Genomic DNA, 20970 nt, shown 5'->3' with positions numbered 1-20970 from the left:
GACCTGAAGTATTGCTATAAGAAGCTAGAAAAAAAAAAGAAAAGTAAACCAAAGTAAACATGAGGAAGGATATACTAAAAATAAGAATAGAAATCAGTGAAATAGAAAATAGTTGAGAAAATTAACAAATATAAAATTGACTCTTTGAAAAGATCAACAAAATTGGCAAACCTCTAGCTAAACTGATCAAGAAAAAAGAAAACCCAAATCATAACTATCAAGAATGAAAAAGAGATATCCACCCCAGAACTTATGGATATTTACAGGATAACAAGAGAATACAGGGGACAGTCTTATATTAATTTACAACACAGTTAAATATTTTGAAAAATACAACTTAACTGGGACGCCTGGGTGGCTCAGTTGGTTAAGCAGCTGCCTTCGGCTCAGGTCATGATCCCAGCGTCCTGGGATCGAGTCCCACATCGGGCTCCTTGCTCCACGGGGAGTCCGCTTCTCCCTCTGACTCTGCCTTCCACTCTGTCTGCCTGTGCTCGCTCTCCCTCTGAAAAATAAATAAATAAAATCTTTAAAAAAAAAAAATACAACTTAACAGAATTCACCCAAGAGCCAGGTAAATAGCCCTATATCTATTCAAGAAGTTGAACTGGTTATCAAAGACTTTTCTTAAAGTAAGAATCCTCATGAAAATAGATGTAAAAATCACTATCAAAATATTAGCAGATTGAGTCCAACAATATTTAAAAAGGATAATACTCCACAACCAAATAGAGTTTGTCTCAGGAACGCAAGGTTTGATTGATTTTCAAATGTTAAACAATGTTACTTGTTATATTACAGAATAAAGGAGAAAAACTTTCTGATGATCTCAATAGATGTAGGGAATGCACTTGAAAAAATTCAGTACTTGTTCATAGTAAAACCCTCAACAAAGTAGGAATAGTGGAAAATTTCTCAAACTGATAAATAACATCTCTAAAATATGTATAACAAAGATCATGGTTAACGGTGAGAGACTACTATATACATTAGAGACTGGGAACAAGGCAAGGACACCCACTTTCACCACATGTAATACAGTATTGTCCTGGTGGGTCTACCATTGCAGTAGGTAAGAAAAAGAAATAAAAGGCATAAAGATTGAAAAGAAAGAAGTAAAAGTATTTGCAGATGGTATGACTGCTCATCTGAAGAAAATCTAGGGAATCTACAAAGCAACTGCTAGAACAAATAAATGAATTTAGCAAGGTTGTAGGACATAAGATTGATACCCAAAAATCAACTGTATTTCTCCAATCTAGCAGCACACAATTGGAAAATGAAATAAAAACGGTAAGACCAAAATCATAAGATACCTAGAAATAAGTTGAACAAAAGATGTCCAAGACCTCTACATTGAAAGAAATTAAAGAAGATATAAATGGAAAGATATGCCATATTCATGTATAAGAAGATCCAATTTTCTTAAAATGAGGGTTCTTTCCAAATTCATCTGTGAACTCAGTGCAATCCCAATCAAAATTCCAGTGGATTTTTTTTTTTTTAATTACAAGCTGATTCTAAAATTTAAAAGGAAATGCAAAGATCAGAGAATTACCAAAGCAATCTTCAAAAACAAAAGGTTAGAGGAGATTTTACTGATTTCAAGACTTAACAGAAAGCTATAATAATTAAAATAGTTTGATATTTGTGAAAAGATAGGCATAAAGATGAATGATACAAGGGTCCAGAAATAGATCCATACATATGTGGTCAGTTGCTTTTTAACTGTGGTGCCAAGGCAATGTAGTGGAGAAAGGAAAAGTCTTTTCAACAAAAATTAGTATTGACCCATACCTCACACCTTAAATAAAAATTAACTTAAAATGAATTACGGACCTAAATATAAAACTCAAACTTCTAAAACTTCTTGGAAAACTTCTTGGAAAAAAAAAAAGAGGAAAAGCTTTGCTACTTTGGAGTAGACAAAGTGGTCTTGGAACACAAAAAGCATGATTAATAAAGAAAAAATTGATAAATTGGATTTCATCAAAATATTAAACTTTTGCTCGTTGAGAGACACCATTAAGAAAATGAAAAGGCAAGCCAGAGTCTAAGAGAAAATATTGACAACATACATGTCAAAACAAAGGACATACTTAGAACATAAAAAGAACTCTTTTTTTAAAAAAAGATTTTATTTATTTATTTGACAGACAAAGATCACAAGTAGGCAGAGGCAGACAGAGAGAGAGAGAGAAGCAGGCTCCTGCTGAGCAGAGAGCCCAACATGGGGCTTAATCCCAGAACCCTGAGATCATGACCTGAGCCAAAGGCAGAGGCCCAATCCACTGAGCCACCCAGGTGCCCCTGTAAAAAGAACTCTTATAATGCAACTCAAAAATGGGGGAATGTATGAAGAGATGTTTCACAAAAGATATACAAGTGGCCAATAAACACACGAAGAAATGTAACATGATAAATCATTAGGAAAGTCAGATTAAAACTATAATGAGATATCACTACATACCCATTAGAATGCCTAAAATTTTTAAACTAAAAAACATGACCATGCTAAGTGCTGATGAGACAGCTAGAACTGTTCAGATATTGCTAGTGGGATTAAATAGTGTAACCATTTGGCATTTTCTTAAGAATATAGTTAAAGATACACTCACCACAATTTATGAATTACATATAAATTACAGTATATCCATACAACGACAGAATACTACTCAGCAATAAAAAGGAACACATTATTGTTGTATATAACAATTATTATATAATCATTATGCTGATGTGGTCCTTGGGGAATATACATTTCTTTTTTTCACTTTTTTTTTAAACATTTTATTTTTTAAAGTAATCTTTATACCCAATGTGGGACTCGAACTCACAACCCTAAGATCAAGAGGCATCTGCTCTACAGACTGAGCAAGCCAAATACCTCTGGAATATACATTTCTATGGAGCAATCCAGTTTTTGCTGCCTACTTTTTGCTAGAGTGGATCTAAAAGGTCAGAGGATTACTTTAGAGGCTGAACAGTCACACATCATACAAGCAGGCCAGGCTTGTTACTTATCTGGCATTTCAATTCTTTAAAAAAAAAAAAAAAAGACTACTGCTTTGTTTGCTTTTGGTCATTCCAGATGTGAGTTATAACAGGGATCTCATTTAGGTAGATTTTAAGCCTGACAAGTCTGGAATTTGATTTACTGTCTATACTTCGCCCATCCCTTTCATTCAACCTAATGGAACCTGTATTGAGATCATCTAAAAGAAGGGGTTTCATTGGAAGGATAACATCCTTAATCTGATCTTTGCCATAGAGCTTTCTCCCAATATCTATCAGTAGCACTTGAGAAAAGCTTGAGGACCTCTTACCACTATTTCAGGTTGGGATAATGAAGCAATGGGGTGCATAATCCAAATTATTGAACTCTAGACAATAAGTTATCAACCACAGGCAGAGAATCATTCCCTTCCATCTCTGCTTGCTCTCCTCCAGCTACCTCTAGTCCAAGTTCATCTCTTATTTTAGGGCTTTGCTGAATATGTCAAGAAACAGCGAGCACATGGTAAATTTTGTCAGCCTTTCCTCCTATGGTAGCATGCTCTCTTGGTGTGTGGTCTGCCTTCCAGGGCTATCGCAGCAACAATTTTATCAGATGTTGTGATATGGGTTACAAAGATCATTGGCATTCTAACCTGCTGTGTCTTAATTACTTGCTGTCTGACTACTAAGCCAATACCGTGTATTTTAATTTGAATAATAGCAGCACTCACTTCTAGATTCTAAATTCCGTGTTAGCCCACATGTAAGTTAGGCTACTGTAACAAACAGAACAAAAAAACCAGTAGCTTAAACAGTTCAGAAGCTTGTTGTTCTCAGTCTGATACAGTCTGAGAGTAAGCTGTTGAGAGCTGATGTGGCATTCTCTCTGGTACCCCTTAGGTATTCCGTGGTTAAAAAAAGCTCACCACTCTATCAGTATGTCAGCCAGCATCCTGCTATAAATATCCTTTCCTTTTATGAGCATAATCATCGCTTCTGCTCACACCAGTTTGACTAGAACTTAGTCACACGGTCAAACTAGCTGCAGGGAAGCTTGGAAATGTAGTCTTAGGCTCGGGACCACCTGCCCGTTTAAACACCACCATGATTTTTAAGGGAAGAATACTTATTAGGAGAGAACTAGAAGTCTCTTTTGTATGGACTAAGAAAATATTTAAAATAAAATATAAAACATTGTATTAGTAATACATAAAGGCTTCTACAAACCAATAAGAAAAAGGCAACCCAATAAAAGTAAATAAAATGATACTAATCATGTGCTTGTCAGAAGAAACACAGTGACCACTATGCATATAGAATGATGTTGAACCCCTCAGAGAAATCAGTAGAGAAATACAAATTAAATCAGCCAAAAAGTTGTTTGTTTGTGGGGTTTTTTTGGCAGTTTGATTGGCAAAACTTAAGCTGTTCCTAATATCCAGGTTTGATAAAATTTTAGGAGAAAAGGAACCTCTCCTCTACTGTAACTGGAATATAAATTTGTATAGCCTTTTGGAGGGCTTAGTCATTATCTGTAAATAATTAAAATGCTCATATGCTTTGATTTAAGAATTCCGCTGTCAGGAATCTCTCCTACAGAGTTCATTGTTGTATCATTTATGATAGCAAAAATTTGGAAAAAGCATAAGTGCCTCACAAGAGGGACCTAGATATGAAAAATTAATGTAATGAAATGCTATGCAACCACTTAAGAATATAAAATAACTTGATATGTTGTTACTCAAAAAGATAGTAAGTGTTCATGATATGTTAAGTGGATGAAGCAAGTTTTGTAGCACAGTATGTCTGGGACAGCCTCCTTTCTAGAAAGAGAAAGTACATACTATATAATTATAGAAAAAATATGGAAGTATATGATAAAAGTGATTGATGTAACAGTGGTTACCTCTGGGAAAGTAGAATTGGAATTGTAGAAAGGTACTTTTTTACCTTTCGGTTTCTGAATGAGTATACACAATAGTGGGATTATGGGAAATTTTCACTCCCTTTTTGTATTTTTCTAGATATTTTAAATTAAAAAAAAATTAAAAAGTATTTAAATATTTAAAAGTTTTCCTATAGTATAAGTTTAAAAGCATTAAAATAATTGGAATGGGAAATTTTAAGAATATTTTGAAAAAATATTTATACTCCCCCCTTTTTTAGGATTTATTTATTTGAGAGAGAGAGAAAGCGTGCAGTGGGGAGGGGCAGAGGAAGGAGGAAAGAGAATGCTGAGGGCTGAGCCCGATGTGGGGCTTGATTGCATGACAGATCGTGACCTGAGCTGAAACCAAGAGTTGGATGTTAAACTGACTACACCATGAGGCACCCCCACATCCCAGTTATTAATCTGACTTTGGAGGTTTAGATATGATTGACTCAAGCTAACCTTTATCCCACACCTAAAATGCTTTTCCAAGATTTTGTAGAATTTCTAGGGCTTACAGTGGTGTTTAAAATTTCTGTTTGTTTAATTTCAATTCATCCATTTCCCACTTCTTACAACACTTCTCTTCTGTCTTCTCCATGCTGTAACCACATGTAGAACTTATCCCTCTTCCTTTGATTTCTACCTTCCCCTGGGCCTTTATATTAGGCATTTGTATGTGTTCAATACTTTTCTGAAGGATGGTAGAAAGGGTTTGCCTTTAGAATACTGCCAATAATTTTAAATGGAATGTTGTCCATCTTTCTTTTTATTTTTAAAATTTTTAAAAATATTTATTTGAGGGGGAGAGAGAGAGAGCATGAGAACAAGTGGGGTAAGGAGCAGAGGGAGAGGGACAAGCAAACTCTGTCCTGAGCTTGGAGTATGACAAGTACAAGAAGTCTCACGACCCTAAGAGCTGAAATCAAGAGTCGGTTGCTTAACCGACCAAGACACCCAGGTGCTCCTCCAACTTTCTTTTTAAAAGAACTTCAGTGGGGCGTCTGGGTGGCTCAGTGGGTTAAGCCTCTGCCTTCGGCTCAGGTCATGATCTCAGGGTCCTGGGATCGAGTCCTATATTGTGCTCTCGACTCAGCAGGGAGCTTGCATCCCCGCTTCTCTCTCTCTACCTACCTCTCTGCCTACTCGTGATCTCTCTCTGTCAAATAAATAAATAAAATCTTAAAAAAAAAAAAAAGACCTTCAGCACTTTACCACTTTTTCACCTTTCCTTGTCACTAATCACTACGGTCTTTCCTTGTCGTCTTTCCTTGTACTGGCACTATACCTTCTCTGCTTTTTTATTTTTTTTCTTACTTAAGGAGAGAAGTTAAGCATTTCATCTATTTCCTAATGTCTTTGAGGCCTTACCTTCCCCACCCAAAACAATCTGACAAGATATAGTCTCTACAAAGACAGTTACCTCCCCATGAGGAATTCTGGTACCTGCTGTTAAAATAATTTCATCTCTTTCACTATTGTGGTTATAAGTGTAACTGATTAAGTAATTAATACATTAATTATCTTTATTAACTCTTCATGTTGGTTTTTTTTCCCCCCTAAGTAAAATCTTATCCTTTGGTCAGTGGTGTTGACAGCTGAGTCTTAATTGACCTTGGCTTCCTGCTGGGAAACAGAAGAGTTGTGACATACTGGCATTATTAGGACATCTGATCACATTTCCATTTTATTAGGGGCAAGGAGTAAAATAACTTATATTTAAACTAGAACCTCTTCGCTAAAAAGTTAGCTTTTGTAATGAGAATGCATACATAAATACAATTCATGAAGTATAAAATTGTTCTACTTTGATAGAAGTTAACCTAATGGTCCATGAAATAGCTGTATACATGGCTGTATATAGGGTTCTGTGGGATTAGAAGACCTTAATCAAAGTCCGTGTAAGAGTTATATACTATTTACTCAAGGCAGTATGGCATAGTTGACAGGAAGAAGGCTTTTGGTTTTAGAAAAACCTGTATTAAAATTAAAACCTAAATTAAATAAAAATTGTTTAAATTTTTTAAAATTTATTATTTATTTTGAGAGAGAGCATGAGTGAGGGGGAGGGGCAGAGGGAAAGGGAAAAGCAGACTCCCTGCTGAGCAGGGAGGCTGGTGCAAGGCTCCATCCCAGGACCCTGGGTTCATGACCTGAGCCGCAGGCAGACATTTAATTGACTGAGCCACCAGGCACTCCTAAATAAAAATTCTAAATTAAAATCTGGAAGCATTTACCGTGGTAATCTTGGACATATTTGCCTTACTGAGCCTCAGTTACATCACCTATAAAATGAAGATAATGATAATGTAAAACATAACCAGCCTGGTATAGTGCCTGGTACATAGTAACTAGTCAGTACATGGTAGCAATGGAATTTTAGCAATAATTATCATTTTCATAATCCTATCATTGTGTTTATTACTGTTAAGTACTTTTCAAATGACTGGTGTCACTTCAAATTCATGTGGGTTCCCAGTGTTGCCAGCATCCTGTTTTTCCATAGTATACTCTCCATTTTCCAAAGCCATATCATCTACTATGTCTCTGCTCTCACTTCCAACACCCTCCTCTTTTCATTCCCAGCTGTAACCTTGTTTCTTACTGAGAAAATGGAAGCCGATACAAGAGAACTTTCATATTTTCCCACCAACAAATCTATCAGTCTACCTCCTGTTGTAGTGCTACGGTCTGCCTTTCCCCTCGTTACCATGGAAGAGGGCCTGTCCTTCCATTCGTGTACAGAATCCCATGTACTTATGGACCTAGCACTTACAGCCATCCCCCTTTACTCTTCAATAATCACTTTTTACCTTTTATGCAAAGTAATTCCCATCAGCATACAGACATGCCATGGTAAGTTCTATGATAAAAAGAAATTATTTCACCTTTCCTTCATTCATATCTCCATCCAGCTTTTACTCCGTTTTTGTGTTTCCCTTAGAGAGAAGCTCCTTAAACATATCCTTTCCTCACCCAGGTTTTCATTCCTGTTACTCAGTTGAAACTGCTCTTGTCAAGGTTTACATTGACTGTGAAGTTGCCCGGTTCTCAGTCCCCACTTTCCTGGACCCCTGCGGCATTTGAACCCACCACTTCACACTTCCTGAAGTACTTCCTTCGCTCGGCCTCTGCGGTATCACCTGTTCCTGGTTTTCCTTCACCTGAACCTGTACTAGTCACTCCCTAGTTTCTTTTACTGAATCTTCTTTATTTTTCCTGACTGGATGAGTCCCAGAGCTCAATTCTTGGACCTCTTTTCTTCTCTTTCAGTTCCTAGGTAATCCCAAACAGTCTCATTGCTTTTATTATCATCTTTATAGTGATGACTCCTAAATTTATATCATAAGCCTCAATCTTCTCTGAACTCCAGACTTGCATACCTTATTGCCTATGCTACATTTTTGATTGGATATGCCATAGGTGTTCCAAACTTAGAATATTCCATCCTTTCCCCAATTTTGCTTATTTTAGGAAATAATACTTCTAGTCACTTCTAGTCAGCCAAAAATCTTGACTTTATTCTCTCACATCCTACGCATTAGCAAATTCTAACAGCTTAATATCAGTGGAGACCCGGAATCCGACCATTTCTCATCACCCTCGCATACTCTCACCACGGTCTGAGCACTACCATCTCTTGCCTCAATGATTGCAGTAGCTTCTTAACCAGTCTTCCTGCTCTGTTGTTGGCCCCTAAAACCTTTCCTTCACACAATAGAGTCATCCTTTTTAAAATGTTAATTATTTCCTTGTTTAACTTTTTCCAGTGGTTCTCCATCACATTTAGAATAAAATCTAAAAATCCTTATTATGGTCTGCAAGATGCTGAATGATTTGGCTCTTGGCAACTGTGCTGACTTCATCTTCTACCACTTTGGTCCTGCTCATCTGTTCTAGCGACAACAATCTCTTCACTAGTCTTTGAGCAAACCATGCACATTCTTGCCTTCACACTTGCTGTTCACCTGGATATTTACACGGCTTGCTCCTTTATCTCATTCAGTTCTCCACTCAAATGCCAGCTCATCATAGAAATCTTCCTGACTGTGTTCTTTGAAATAGCATCCTATTCCCCATGTCCTGCCCTCCCTCAATCTCTATTCTTTATCCCTTTTTGTTTTTCTTTGGTAGGACTTATCACTACTTGACATCTTCTATTGATTATTTTTCATACCTCTTGATGGTTAGCTCCATGAGGGCAAGGATTTGTTTTGTTCATTGCTATATCCTCAGCATCGAGAGGTTAGCTGTGGCACTCAGTGTTTGTTGAGCGAATGAATTGCTTTTTTCCCCACTCTTAACTGATCTATTTAAAAAAAAAAATGCTTGGAAAAAAAGCAATATTAAAAAAAATGGTGGTAAAATAGATATAAGCTACTTATTACCATCTTAACCATTTTTTAAAAAAAAGATTGTACTTGTTTATTTGACAGAGAGACAGCGAGAGAGGGAACACAAGTGGGAGCAGGAGAGGGAGAAGCCGGCTTCCCACTGAGCAGGAAACCCGATGCAGGGCTCCATCCCAGGACCACGGGGATCATGACCTGAGCTGAAGGCAGACGCTTAACAACTGAGCCTCTCAGGCACCGCATCTTAACCATTTTTAAGCATATAGTTCAGTGGCATTAAGTACATGTAAGGAGTCAAACCACCCCTCAGGTTTCTTTTAACAAATACTGAACAATTGCCTTGGGCTTGGTATAATGCTAGTGTGATAGGGACACATGAGTAGTGTCCCCCACAGTTTTATTCTTCTGGAACCAAGAACTGGAAATGTTTTACTAAGATGCCATTTCATATCTTGCAATTATGCACTGACTTTTAAAAATTTTTTTTACATTTTTAAATTTTTAAATAATTTTTTATTTTTTAATTAACATATAATGTATTATTAGCCCCAGGGGTACAGGTCTGTGAATCGCCAGGTTCACACACTTTACAGCACTCACCATAGCACATACCTCTCTCTAGCCTCCTCCCCACAGCAACCCTCAGTTTGTTTTGTGAGATTAAGGGTCTCTTATGGTTTGTCTCCCTCCTGATCCCATCTTGTTTCATTTATTCCTTTCCTACCCCCCAAAAACCCACGTTGCCTCTCAACTTCCTCAAATCAGGGAGATCATATGATAATTGTCTTTTTCTGATTGACTTATTTCGCTAATGTTCTGACATTTAAAAGTCAGGTATGTTTGGCTGTGAATTTTACTTTTTGTAGCCATTTTCTGCTTTCTCTGGCAGGGAAATTTGGTCATTTCACATTAATAGGAAAATACACATTTTTAGATAAAATTCACAAAACGTAAAATTAACCATTTTGAAGTGCAAAACTCAGTGACAGTATATTCACAGTGTTGTGCAACCTGTACCTCTATCTAGTTCCCAAACATTTTCATCAATCCAAAAGAAAACCTCATATTCATTAAGCAGTTATTTTTATTGCCTCTTCCTTCATTCCCTTGGCAGCTACCAGTCTGTGTTCTGTCTCTATAGATCTATCTCTTCTGGGATATTTCATATAAGTGAATTCATGTAATATGTGACTTTTTGTGTCTGACTTATTTCACTTAGCATAAAGTTTTCAAGGTTCATCCACATTGTAGCATTTGTATCAGAATTTTCTTTTTATGGTGAAATAATAGTACATTGTATGTATATACCACAATTCATTTATCCATTCATCTGCTGATGAACATTTGAGCTGTTTCTACCTTTTGGCTATTGTGAATAGTGCTGCTGTGAACATATGTGTACATGTATTTGAGTATTTGTTTACAACTCTTTTGGGTATACACATAGGAGTGGAATTGCTGGATCATATCGTAATTCTGCATTTAACTATTGGCCAAACTATTTTCCCTAAGAGCTGCACCATTTTACATTCCCTACAGCAATGTACAAGGGTTCCTGTTTTTCCATATCCTCATTAACACTTATTATTTTCCTATTATTATTATTGTTATAGCCATCCTAGCAATCCTAGCAATCTTTATTTTACTCATTGTGGTTTTGATTACATTTCCCTAATGATTAGTGATGTTGAACATCTCTTCACATGCTTTTTGGCCATTTGTATATTTTCTTTGAAGAAAGAAAAGATAACTTTTTTTTACAACTATTATAACAATATTCTATTTGATGAAATATTCTGTTTTGGTTAACTATCTCAATTATGCCCCTAGTGAGTGCTACAAGTCAGTAAACTGTGACCTGTGAACCAAATCTGGCACACTGCCTGTTTTTATATGGCCTGCAAGCTAAGCATAGCTGGAGGAAAATAAAAAGAAGAATATTTCATGTCACATAAAAATGATATGAAATTCCAGTTTCAGTGTCTATAATAAAAAAAGTTTAGTTGGAACACACAGCCACACCCATTCATTTATGTTTTGTCTGTGACTTCTTTTACACTAGACCAGCACAGTCAGATAATTGTAATTGAGACCATATAGCCCCCAAAGCTTAAGATATTAATATATTATCTGGTTCTTTACAGAAAAAGTTGGCCTACTCTATCTTCTTCTACTCAGGTTGCTATAACAGAAACACTATAGAGTGGCTAGCTTATAAATAACAGAAATTTATTTCTCACAGTTCTGGAGGCTGAGAAGCCTCAGATCAAGGCACAGTAAATTCAATGTCTGGTGAGAACATGCCCTCTGGTTCATAGATGGCCATCTTCCTGCTATCTCTCATATGGCAGAAGGGATGAGGGAGTTCTCTGGGATCTCTTTTACAAGGGCACTGATATCATTCATAAAGTTCCACTCTCATGACCTAGTGACCTCCAGAAATTGCAGCTTTCTAACACCACCACATTGGGGTTAGGTTTCAACCTATGAATTTCAGGGAGATAAACATTCAGTCTATTGAAATCTATATTAGAAAGTCGTTGTTAGCTTCTGATCCTTGATGACCAGAGAAGCCCTTAAGAGATAAGGAGGTACTTTTGAGGAGGGCTCAAAATTGACTAATGTTTAGTTTAGTTCTCAGAGATGACCAAATGTTTTAAATTTTGATACTAAACTCCAAGATTAAAGTAATAATAACAGGAACTAAATGTGAAATTCCTAAAGTATCACTTCAATTTCAACTATCATTATTATTATGAGTATCTCCCCTCAATAGGGTTTCAACTTCCCCCAATGTATTATTTATGATAAAAACAAAGAAATTTCATGAAATCGCTTCTCCTTTCCCTCCAAATTCTGAAATACTATGATTCTAACATTATCTGTTGGACTATCATTATATTGTTCAATATCTCATTGAATAGGGCATCCTATATTCCAGAACTTCTCAGTGCCCTTCTGTAACTGAATTATTTTGAAAATGTGGTGCGTCTGCCTGACTTAAGTAGAAGCATCTTCTCACACTTCAAGCTTTCTTAGAATTTCTTTCAAATAAGAGACTTCAAGTTGATTAAATATCCAGATTATATTGATTTTAATAGATGTGTGTTTTGTTAGAAAGAGATTGTCAATCACAATCATTGCCATGCTGTGTGTAGGCTTTTTGAGCACATATTAACTTAAGGAAATGCTCAGTCATGCTCCTCCAATTTCTGTAATGCTATCACCCTAAACTGGATATACCCAAATATTGATCTTATGGTAAAAATCTATACTCATTTCTGTTTTGATGGGGTATTTACTTTCTGGTTAAGGGAAAGTGAATGTTTATAAGCAAAGTTCTATCCATTCCTAAAGAAAGGACTTACCATTTTGTAGCTGTTGGATTATGGATGAGACTCCATTAAGACAATAATCCCCAAACCCTAGAGGGTGCTCTCAGTAGGGATTAACATTCCCAAACAAGTAGATGCAATGCTCTTCTCCCTCAAGGCCTTTCAGCTCTCAAACCAACTGAGCTACTGTAATCCCCAAATACTTACCTTCTTGGATGAGTACGCAAGCTTCTCTTTCTAAATGAAGTCATATAAACGTCTAGTATCACCCAGCTAGTCTATGTCTTTTTGTATTTTTATTGGTCTCTATACTCTTAACTCCTTAACCAGCTGCTTTGTTAATGAAGGAAGCTCACTTTGATAAAACTACTATGTTTTGATGCCCGTTATTGGAAGCCACGTGCCAAATGCTAATTTAAAGCCAGTCATGAAGGGTAAGAGAGTTTGTTGTACACATTCATTTATATAACTCATTCTGAGGCTGTTACACAGCCACCTAGGCTAGTGTGTGTGTGTGTGTGTGTGTGTGTGTGTGTGTTGTTGTTGTTGTTGGTTTTTTTAAAGATTTTACTTATATATTATATATTTGAGAGATAGAGCACAAGTAAGCAGAGCAGTAGGCAGAGGGAGAGGGAGAAGCAGGCTCCCCACTGAGCAGAGAGCCTGATGCAGGGCTGAATCCCAGGACCCTGGGATCATGACCTGAGTGGAAGGCAGATGCTTAACCAACTGAGCCACCCAGGTGCCCCTGGGCTACTGCTTTTTCAAGTATGCCTGTCTGTGATGTGTTCTTGTCCATGATTTGAACTTACCAATATGATAAAATCTTAAAAAAAAACCACAAAGGTTTTTTTGCTGCTGTTCTTCAGTCTGCCTCCCCATGTGAAATCTGTAGTGGCTTTACTAACCTTTTATTTTTTAAAAAATTTTATTTATTTATTTGACACAGAGAGAGAGAAATCACAAGTAGGCAGAGAGGCAAGCAGAGGGAGAGGGAGAAGCAGGCTTCCTGCCGAGAAGAGAGCCTGATGAGGGGCTTGATCCCAGGACCCTGAGATCATGACCAGAGCTGAAGGCAGACACTTAATGACTTGCCACCCAGGTGCCCAGTGGCTTTACTAGCATTTACCTTAAATTTGTTCTTTATATATGGCCTGTCTTTCTTCTGACACGGAGCTGAGGTGTTTAGAGAATGTTCATCGTTAGGTATTATCCTTCATCTTTGGGGCAGCTTTTAGAAATCCTGATGCCTAGGTAGCACTCCACACCAATTAAAAGCAGAATGTTGCAGTAGGAACCAGAAGCATCAGTATTTTTAAAAAGATCCCTAGGTGATTCCAGTGTGCCACAAGGTTGAGAAACCACTGGCTTTACTTATTAACCATTTGGCTTAGAGTAGAGTTTCTTGCTTCTGGTAGCAGTTTACTCCTCAGGATCAATTAAGTGACGTGATAATAATGTACTTTAACTATTTGAAAAAAATATGTTCTATAAATATGAGACTGATTTTTATTGTTATATAGACTGAAAAGGAGCACTCTTTTATGGTAAAATATACATAACATGAAATTTAGCATGTTAAACATTTTGTACACTTAAGTGGCATGAAGCACATTCCTGTTGTTCTCTACCATCACCACCATCCATCTCCAGAGCTTTTATCATCTTCTTAAACTGAAACTGTGTCCATTCAGTAACTCCCATAATAGCCTATAGCCCGTGGCAGCCACCATGCCACTTTTTGTCTCTACAAATTTGACTGCTCTGGGTACTCGTACAGTGGAATTACACAGTATTTGTCTTTTTGTGACTGACTTATTTGAATTAGCGTAATATCTTCAAGACTCAGCTGTGTTTTAGCATGTGTCAGAATTTCCTGATTTTTTAATTTTTTTTTATTTTTTAAAAGATTTTATTTATTTATTTGAGAGAGAGAGAAAGAGAGAGAGAGGTCACAAGTAGGCAGAGAGGCAGGCAGAGAGAGAGGGGGAAACAGGCTCCCCACTGAGCAGAGAGCCCGATGCGGGCCCCGATCCCAGACCCTAAGATCTTGACCTGAGCTGAAGGCAGAGGCTTAACCCACTGAGCCACCCAGGCGCCCGAATTTCCTGATTTTTTAAGGCTAATTAATACTCCACTGTATGTATATACCACATTTTGTTTATCCACTCATCTGTCCTTGGACATTTGGACTGTTTCCATCTTTTGGTTATTGTGAATAATGTTGTTATGATCATGGATGCACAAGAACTGAATTTTAAGTGATAAGTGAGACGCTCATCTGGGTAAATTGCTTGCTCTTTTTTTTTTTTTTTTAAATTTTGTTTATTTATTTGAGAAAGAGAAAGGCAGTGAGAGAAAGCAGGGGTGGGGAGTAGAGGGGGACCAGCAGACTTCCTGCTGAGCAGGGAGCCCAATGTGGGGCTCGATTCTAGGACCCTGGGATCATAACCTGAGCCAAAGGCAGATGCTTAACCTGTTCAACAAGGGAACAGGTGCCCCAGATCACTTGTTCTTTATGGATAGGTTGTAGTGTTGTTCACCAGATGAGTTCACCTGCCCCTAGTGACTGGTTTTCCTTTTACAAAATATGGTAAAAGTAGTTACTATTCTTTATGCTTTCTGGATTCTCTCAAATACAATAGTAGAATTATTTTATCGAATTAGGTCTCTTGCCTACTCTGTTGGTCAATTCCACAAAAGCTGTGTTCTAGAAATATAATGATAAAAGTCTGTATCTAGAATTAAATCAAGAAATCATGCTTTATAGTTTAGTTTAATTCCGAAGGGCTACTACAGCAATATTTAAGCTTCAAAACAAACCTGAAAGGGGTTCCCTGGTCTAGAAGTTATAAACCAGAAGTGTGTATGTTGCTCTAGAAGCTGCAAACTAATTAGCTTGGGTCTGAAGCCACATTAGGGTCTTTTTACTTCTGCCTGTGTTATTCAGGTACGTTAGCTCTACTTCTATACATGATCTTAGTTTTTTGTCTTACAAAATCTACTACGTGAGCTAAGAGTTCACTTTTTAGTTCTTTCCTTTTTTTTTTTTTTTTTTTAAGATTTGTTTATTTATTTTAGGAGGGATGGGGCAACGGGAGAGGGAGAGAGAAACCCAAGCAGACTGCACTGAGCTTAGAGTCAGAGGTGGGGCCCTGAGGTAGCAACCCAGAGATCACAACCTGAGCCAAAATAAGAGTTGGGTGCTTAACCGAGTGCGCCACCTAGGCGCCCTTAGTTCTTTCCATTCTTGGTGAACCAACTCTCTTTGTCTCTTACTTCCATGAAGGGTATGTTTCTTTTTTACAGAGAATTCAGATGGGTTTTTCTACAAGAGAGCAGCTGTGTTGTCAGTAAGTGGAAATTTTATGGAGTCAATCAACTTTGGAAAAATAGTGATTACTTATTTTAACACTGTATTTCTGAAGACACGACTTTTTCATATTCCCACAAGCCACCCACCCACTCATTGTTATAATATCAAAGAAATGAATTTTTGTGTGTGTGTATATTTCACTTTGATCCCTTTGACACCTTTCCTTAATTTTTCACTTAAAAGGCAGTTGAAATGAAAAGAGGCAGCTACATCACTGAAAAGATATAAACTGTACACTTTGTTGGTCTCATTGGGTTAACAACTGGGCTGCGTCTGTGTGCTCTAGAGGTATAAGGAATGACCGAAAATTGAGAATCTGATGAGATAGTATAATTTTAGATCCAATTCTACATTTAAACATGAGCAACTTGTTCTTCTTGTCTGAAGACTTACCTGTCGAGCTCTACAATCCAAGAGGCTAAGAGTGAGTAAACAAACCTTCTTTCTTTCTAGATCTTCATCTGCTGGTGGACGTGGCCTGCAAGCAGGAGCACTTTCCAAAGGAGGAAGAATTAAAAGAGTGAGGAACGGATGACAAATGTGACATTGTGCACTAGCTTAGCTGGAGGCAGACTAGCCTTGCACATGACACACTGTTGGGATTTTTTCAGTTCTGTTAAGGAAAAAAAAAAGTATTTTTGTTTTGTTAATTGAGAATTTTGTTAATTGAGAATTGGAACTTTGGTATTTACTACAGCTGTTTCAGATTATTTACCTTGACAAACTACTAAACATCAAGCAGCCTTTTTTTTTTTTTTTTTTTCTTTTTGCTGCCCAGATCCCTTTCAAATGAAAAGTCCTGGCCTTCTGTTACAGTCCAGAAGCATCTAAAAGCTGCCGCATCTCTGTGCTGGAGAATCATCTGTGTGTGTGCTGCTTTGCTATCTTGCCGTTCTCAAACTGTAGTCAGCACAACGCCAGTGGGGAGCTCAGTCTATCTGTTTCAAGTCACAGTGTGATCCTTCTAGAGAAGATTGTGTGAGAAACAAAGGCATGTGAGGTCACCAAGATCATAGGTCTAAATGGGTCAGGAATTCCAGGGAAGAAACTCTGAGAAAGAGCTAATTTTCTAAGTGATTAACCAGGAAATGCTCTTACTTCCTAACCCAGCATTCTGTTTCAAAAGCAAGGCGACTTGGACCATCCATCACACTTAACAGCCCCTGATTCTTTTATATTAATGGGAGCATTCTTCTATTTTCATATCTTTCTTTAATTTTAACGATACATTATCATAAATGGTAAGAAGGTTTTGTTGTATATCACTTATTTAAGTGTCTTCTAAAGAAAAGTATTTGTTTATTATATTTATAAATGCTGGTAGATTTTAAAGTTTTAAAGCTTTGTATTTTTATTAATATTGCAGGATAGAAGGATAAAGGATGCATGTGTAAGATATTTATTTTGAAGGGGAAATGTGTGAACAAAAACAGTAAGAGATTTAACACTTTTTTTGCATTAGCTTTTTATATTAAGTACATATAAATTCTCATCTATATGAGATATTGTGTGCAAATTTTGGGAAAAACTGATTAGTAGTCATTTAACAGAAACTGTATACCTCTGATGTTCTTAATACTTTATGTCTGGTTTAAGCTTCTGAGAGAATTTTAGATAGTGGGATAGACCATAACATTTTTATTTTATCCCCTCTGTAGGATTCTAAATTCAAATAGTAGGACTGTGGGACCGGTTTTTAGGAGAGGTATCTTGGGTATCCACTTTCTGTGGTTGATCCCTCACTTGCTCATCCAATGACAGCAAGAAACTGTCTGATTTTAAAGTCTTTTAAACTGGCTAGAACTTCCTTATCGGGTTCTGTTTCAGTTGTCCTAATAAGAATTGCAGGGACAAAAGGAAAGCCTAGGAATATGAAACTAATTAAAAAGAAAAGGCACTTAGTGATATGACATAAATACTATGCTACTCTTCGTGGGTGTAACAATTTGTTTCTTAAATTGCATTGCACCTTCCCAGTGATGTCAAACCATAGAAACATTACAGAGATAGTAGTTTTTCCAAAATGGATGAGTTCTGTATTGGTATGCAGTGACTCAGTTTAGATATGAAAGTAGATTCTGAAAAGTGACCTGTTTGGTCCATCTGATTAGACTAGTCGATGTCCATGTGATGGGCATTTACTCATCTTTATTAGCAAGGTTTAAAAGATGAACAAATTATCAAGACTCCTCCATCTTTTGGCCTGACTATGTATTTTGGCAGAGTATGTGAAGAGGAGACCCAATTTCCAAATGAAGGAACTTTGCCTTTTCGCTGTCATGTTGAGAAGCTGATAAACTGTATAGGAGACATTCCTTCCCTTAATATGCCTTTTTAGCTTTTTGTATGTTGAAAGAAATAATATCTTTTGAGGAACATGTGTCAAGCAGAAACCTTGGCATGGATTTGGTTTCAGTGGTTTAAAGCTTAATTAATGAAATACCTTTATCAGCTTCCCAAACTTTTTTATATACGAATACAACAGACCAAGGAGCTGGATCTCCTGCTTTGCTCACATGCCTGCTACCTATCAACTAAAGCTATCATCACTGACTTGGGGAAAATGGCAAAAGATAAAATAAAATCTTTGTGTGAATTAGCCAGTAGGGTCTGATACATATGAACAAGGTTTCTGACTAGGACCTCAGTATTTCAGCACCTTAAGCACGATAAATTTCAATCAGTCAACAATAAAGTGAGTATTTCAACTGGATTTGTCTTGCTTGTTTTTACTGTTTTATTGGTGATCAGTAGAGATCTGAGTCATCTTAGCAAAATTTAAAAAAGAATGTATTCTGTTTTTCAAAGAATCTGACTTTAAATAAAAAGTGTCAGGGTTTTTTTTTTTTCCCATTTGCAATTGAATAGCAGATGAATCTTTCAAATGCCATTAGGAATATGGACATTTCTTGGACATGTTTATAAAAAAACCTGTTTTTTTTTTTTTTTTAAGGAAAAGGATGAGTAGTCTTCAGTAACTTTAGACAATCCAGATGTGGAAATAGATCCTGAAGGATGATCTTTCTCATGGGTAAGATTAGGTGGTTGATGTCAGTGAGATGAACATTTCATTACCACAGTAATGACATCTTTATGACATCTCTGTGGAAGTTGTGGTATATCAACCCCTGAAGGATAAGCAAGAGAATAATTTCTCTTGCTTGTCAATTCTGGTGACCTAGTAAACACAATATATCAGTGCAATAAACTACGTAGGGCTGTTTGGTTTGATCCTGAGTATCTCATGGGAGACCCAGGTTCACAATACATATTAGCATCATTCCTAGATCATGCAGTTTCCTTGAGAGAGGGAAACCACATCTATTTTTATTTTCCTTCTTTTAACTAAGTGTGTATATTAACTCTTAGGTTTGTTTAGGTCTCTTAACTCCTTTGCAAGTTTCAAGCATGAACAGGTGAGGCAAAGTCCATTGGTAGGAGATATTTTTGCATCTATTAAATATACAGTAATGTATATTTTGCATTATTTATGCTCTACTATTACACAATATATATAAAATAAAAAATATGAAACCATAGAAGTTTTTTTTTTTTTAAGATTTTATTTATTTATTTGACAGAGAGAGATCGCAGGTAGGCAGAGAGAGAGGAGGAAGCAGGCTCCCTGCGGAGCAGAGAGCCAGATGTGGGGCTCGATCCCAGGATCCTGGGATCATGACCTGAGCCAAAGGCAGAGGCTTTAACCCACTGAGCCACCCAGGTGCCCCAAAACCATAGAAGTTTTTAAAAAATTTGTTTGAAAAGAGCTGTAAAGGTCTATAGTTACATTGTGTTCTTAAGGTCCAACCAATAAAGAGAACGTGCTAAATTAAGAATTTATTTTAGAGCTTATTTCTCAGCTCTGTGTCAATTATTAGGCCAAAATTGCCAAAATTATTCCTATAAACCTTTTTTAGGGAAAAAATGTTCAAGGTAAAGAAAGCACTCATACTTTTTTGCTCTAGAGGCATTATGTCAGCTCAAAGTTTTATAACCAACCTACAATGCAATTATTGTTAGCCACATTTTACAGATGATCAATTTATATACTCTCATTTGTACAACTAAAACATTTTTAGTCTTCTGTGCTTCTTACCACAACTAAAATTTCAGTGTAAAAGCAATCTAAGTGTGCACTTCAATATGTTAACCACGTTCACATTGTACTTTTATACAGTTTGGAGAGATTGTTGGCAATAGGTCAAAAATAAATTGGACACAGTCCAATAAAATCTGGAAAATTTGAAAATTCAAATTTTAGACACATATATTAGAAACTTTTGCATTCTCATGACAAGGTAACTAAAAGGGGTAGAGTTCACGGTTGTGGTAATTAGCCAAGAATTGGTTTTCTTTTTGCCTACACACTTCTTATGAAGCATATATATTTTACTCCTTTGCCTGTGTTGATGGCAGACTTCCTCGCAATCTTACATTGAGGGCATGGGTGTGATCCATAGTATTATTTCATTCTCCAATGATGTGAGAAGTAAATAAGAGGTTCCAGGCCTCTGATACCAGCTTGATCTAAAAAGCTCCATACAGGCACAGTTTAGAAAAGAGCTGCTGAATTTAAATACGTAAAAAGCTGAAGCAAAACTATGTGTAAAATGGACAGGATTCTTGCTGGTGTAGCAGACATGAGACAGCAATAAGGGCTACAGCACTGGATCACTTCATCCTGGCATTGTGCCCTTTCTAGACACTAAAACCCGAAAAGAGCAGAAACGAAACCCCTTTGAACTTGTTTGCATAGTCTTGTGTCTGCTCTTTCATGTTCTGGGTTTTCACTGTTTTATTCTCTTTATTTCCTCATACGACCATTTATGTTCTCCTGGTTGCAGAAGCTGCTTAGATGTATGGGTGAGTGGACTTGAGTTACATGTGGTAGCTTGCTTACCAGGACCAAGTTAGAGCATTGAATTGGATGCAGTTTGGCTGTGGCTCCATAGAGGGCGTAGAGGAGCCGAGAGAGCAGAG

At 36.9% G+C, this 20970-nt stretch overlaps 1 protein-coding gene across 3 annotated transcripts in view; it reads left to right on the top strand.

Moving 5' to 3' along the window:
• HSF5 (heat shock transcription factor 5) overlaps positions 1 to 18697 on the top strand; it is a 47741-nt gene extending 29044 nt beyond the window's left edge. For all 3 annotated transcript variants that reach the window (XM_045070359.1, XM_013053469.2, XM_045070358.1), the window contains one exon: positions 16444 to 18697. In XM_045070359.1, coding sequence (XP_044926294.1) covers positions 16444 to 16514 — 71 coding nt within the window. In that variant the 3' untranslated portion in view covers positions 16515 to 18697. The remainder of the gene's footprint in view (positions 1 to 16443) is intronic.
• The last annotated feature ends 2273 nt before the right edge of the window (positions 18698 to 20970 follow it).

The sequence above is a fragment of the Mustela putorius genome, unplaced genomic scaffold, assembly GCF_011764305.1.
Source record: "Mustela putorius furo isolate JIRA1106 unplaced genomic scaffold, ASM1176430v1.1 tig00003962_pilon_pilon_pilon, whole genome shotgun sequence".
In the NCBI taxonomy this organism is placed as follows: domain Eukaryota; kingdom Metazoa; phylum Chordata; class Mammalia; order Carnivora; family Mustelidae; genus Mustela; species Mustela putorius.
Note: the sequence above shows the minus strand (reverse complement) of the source record. Positions and strands in the feature narration are given on the sequence as shown.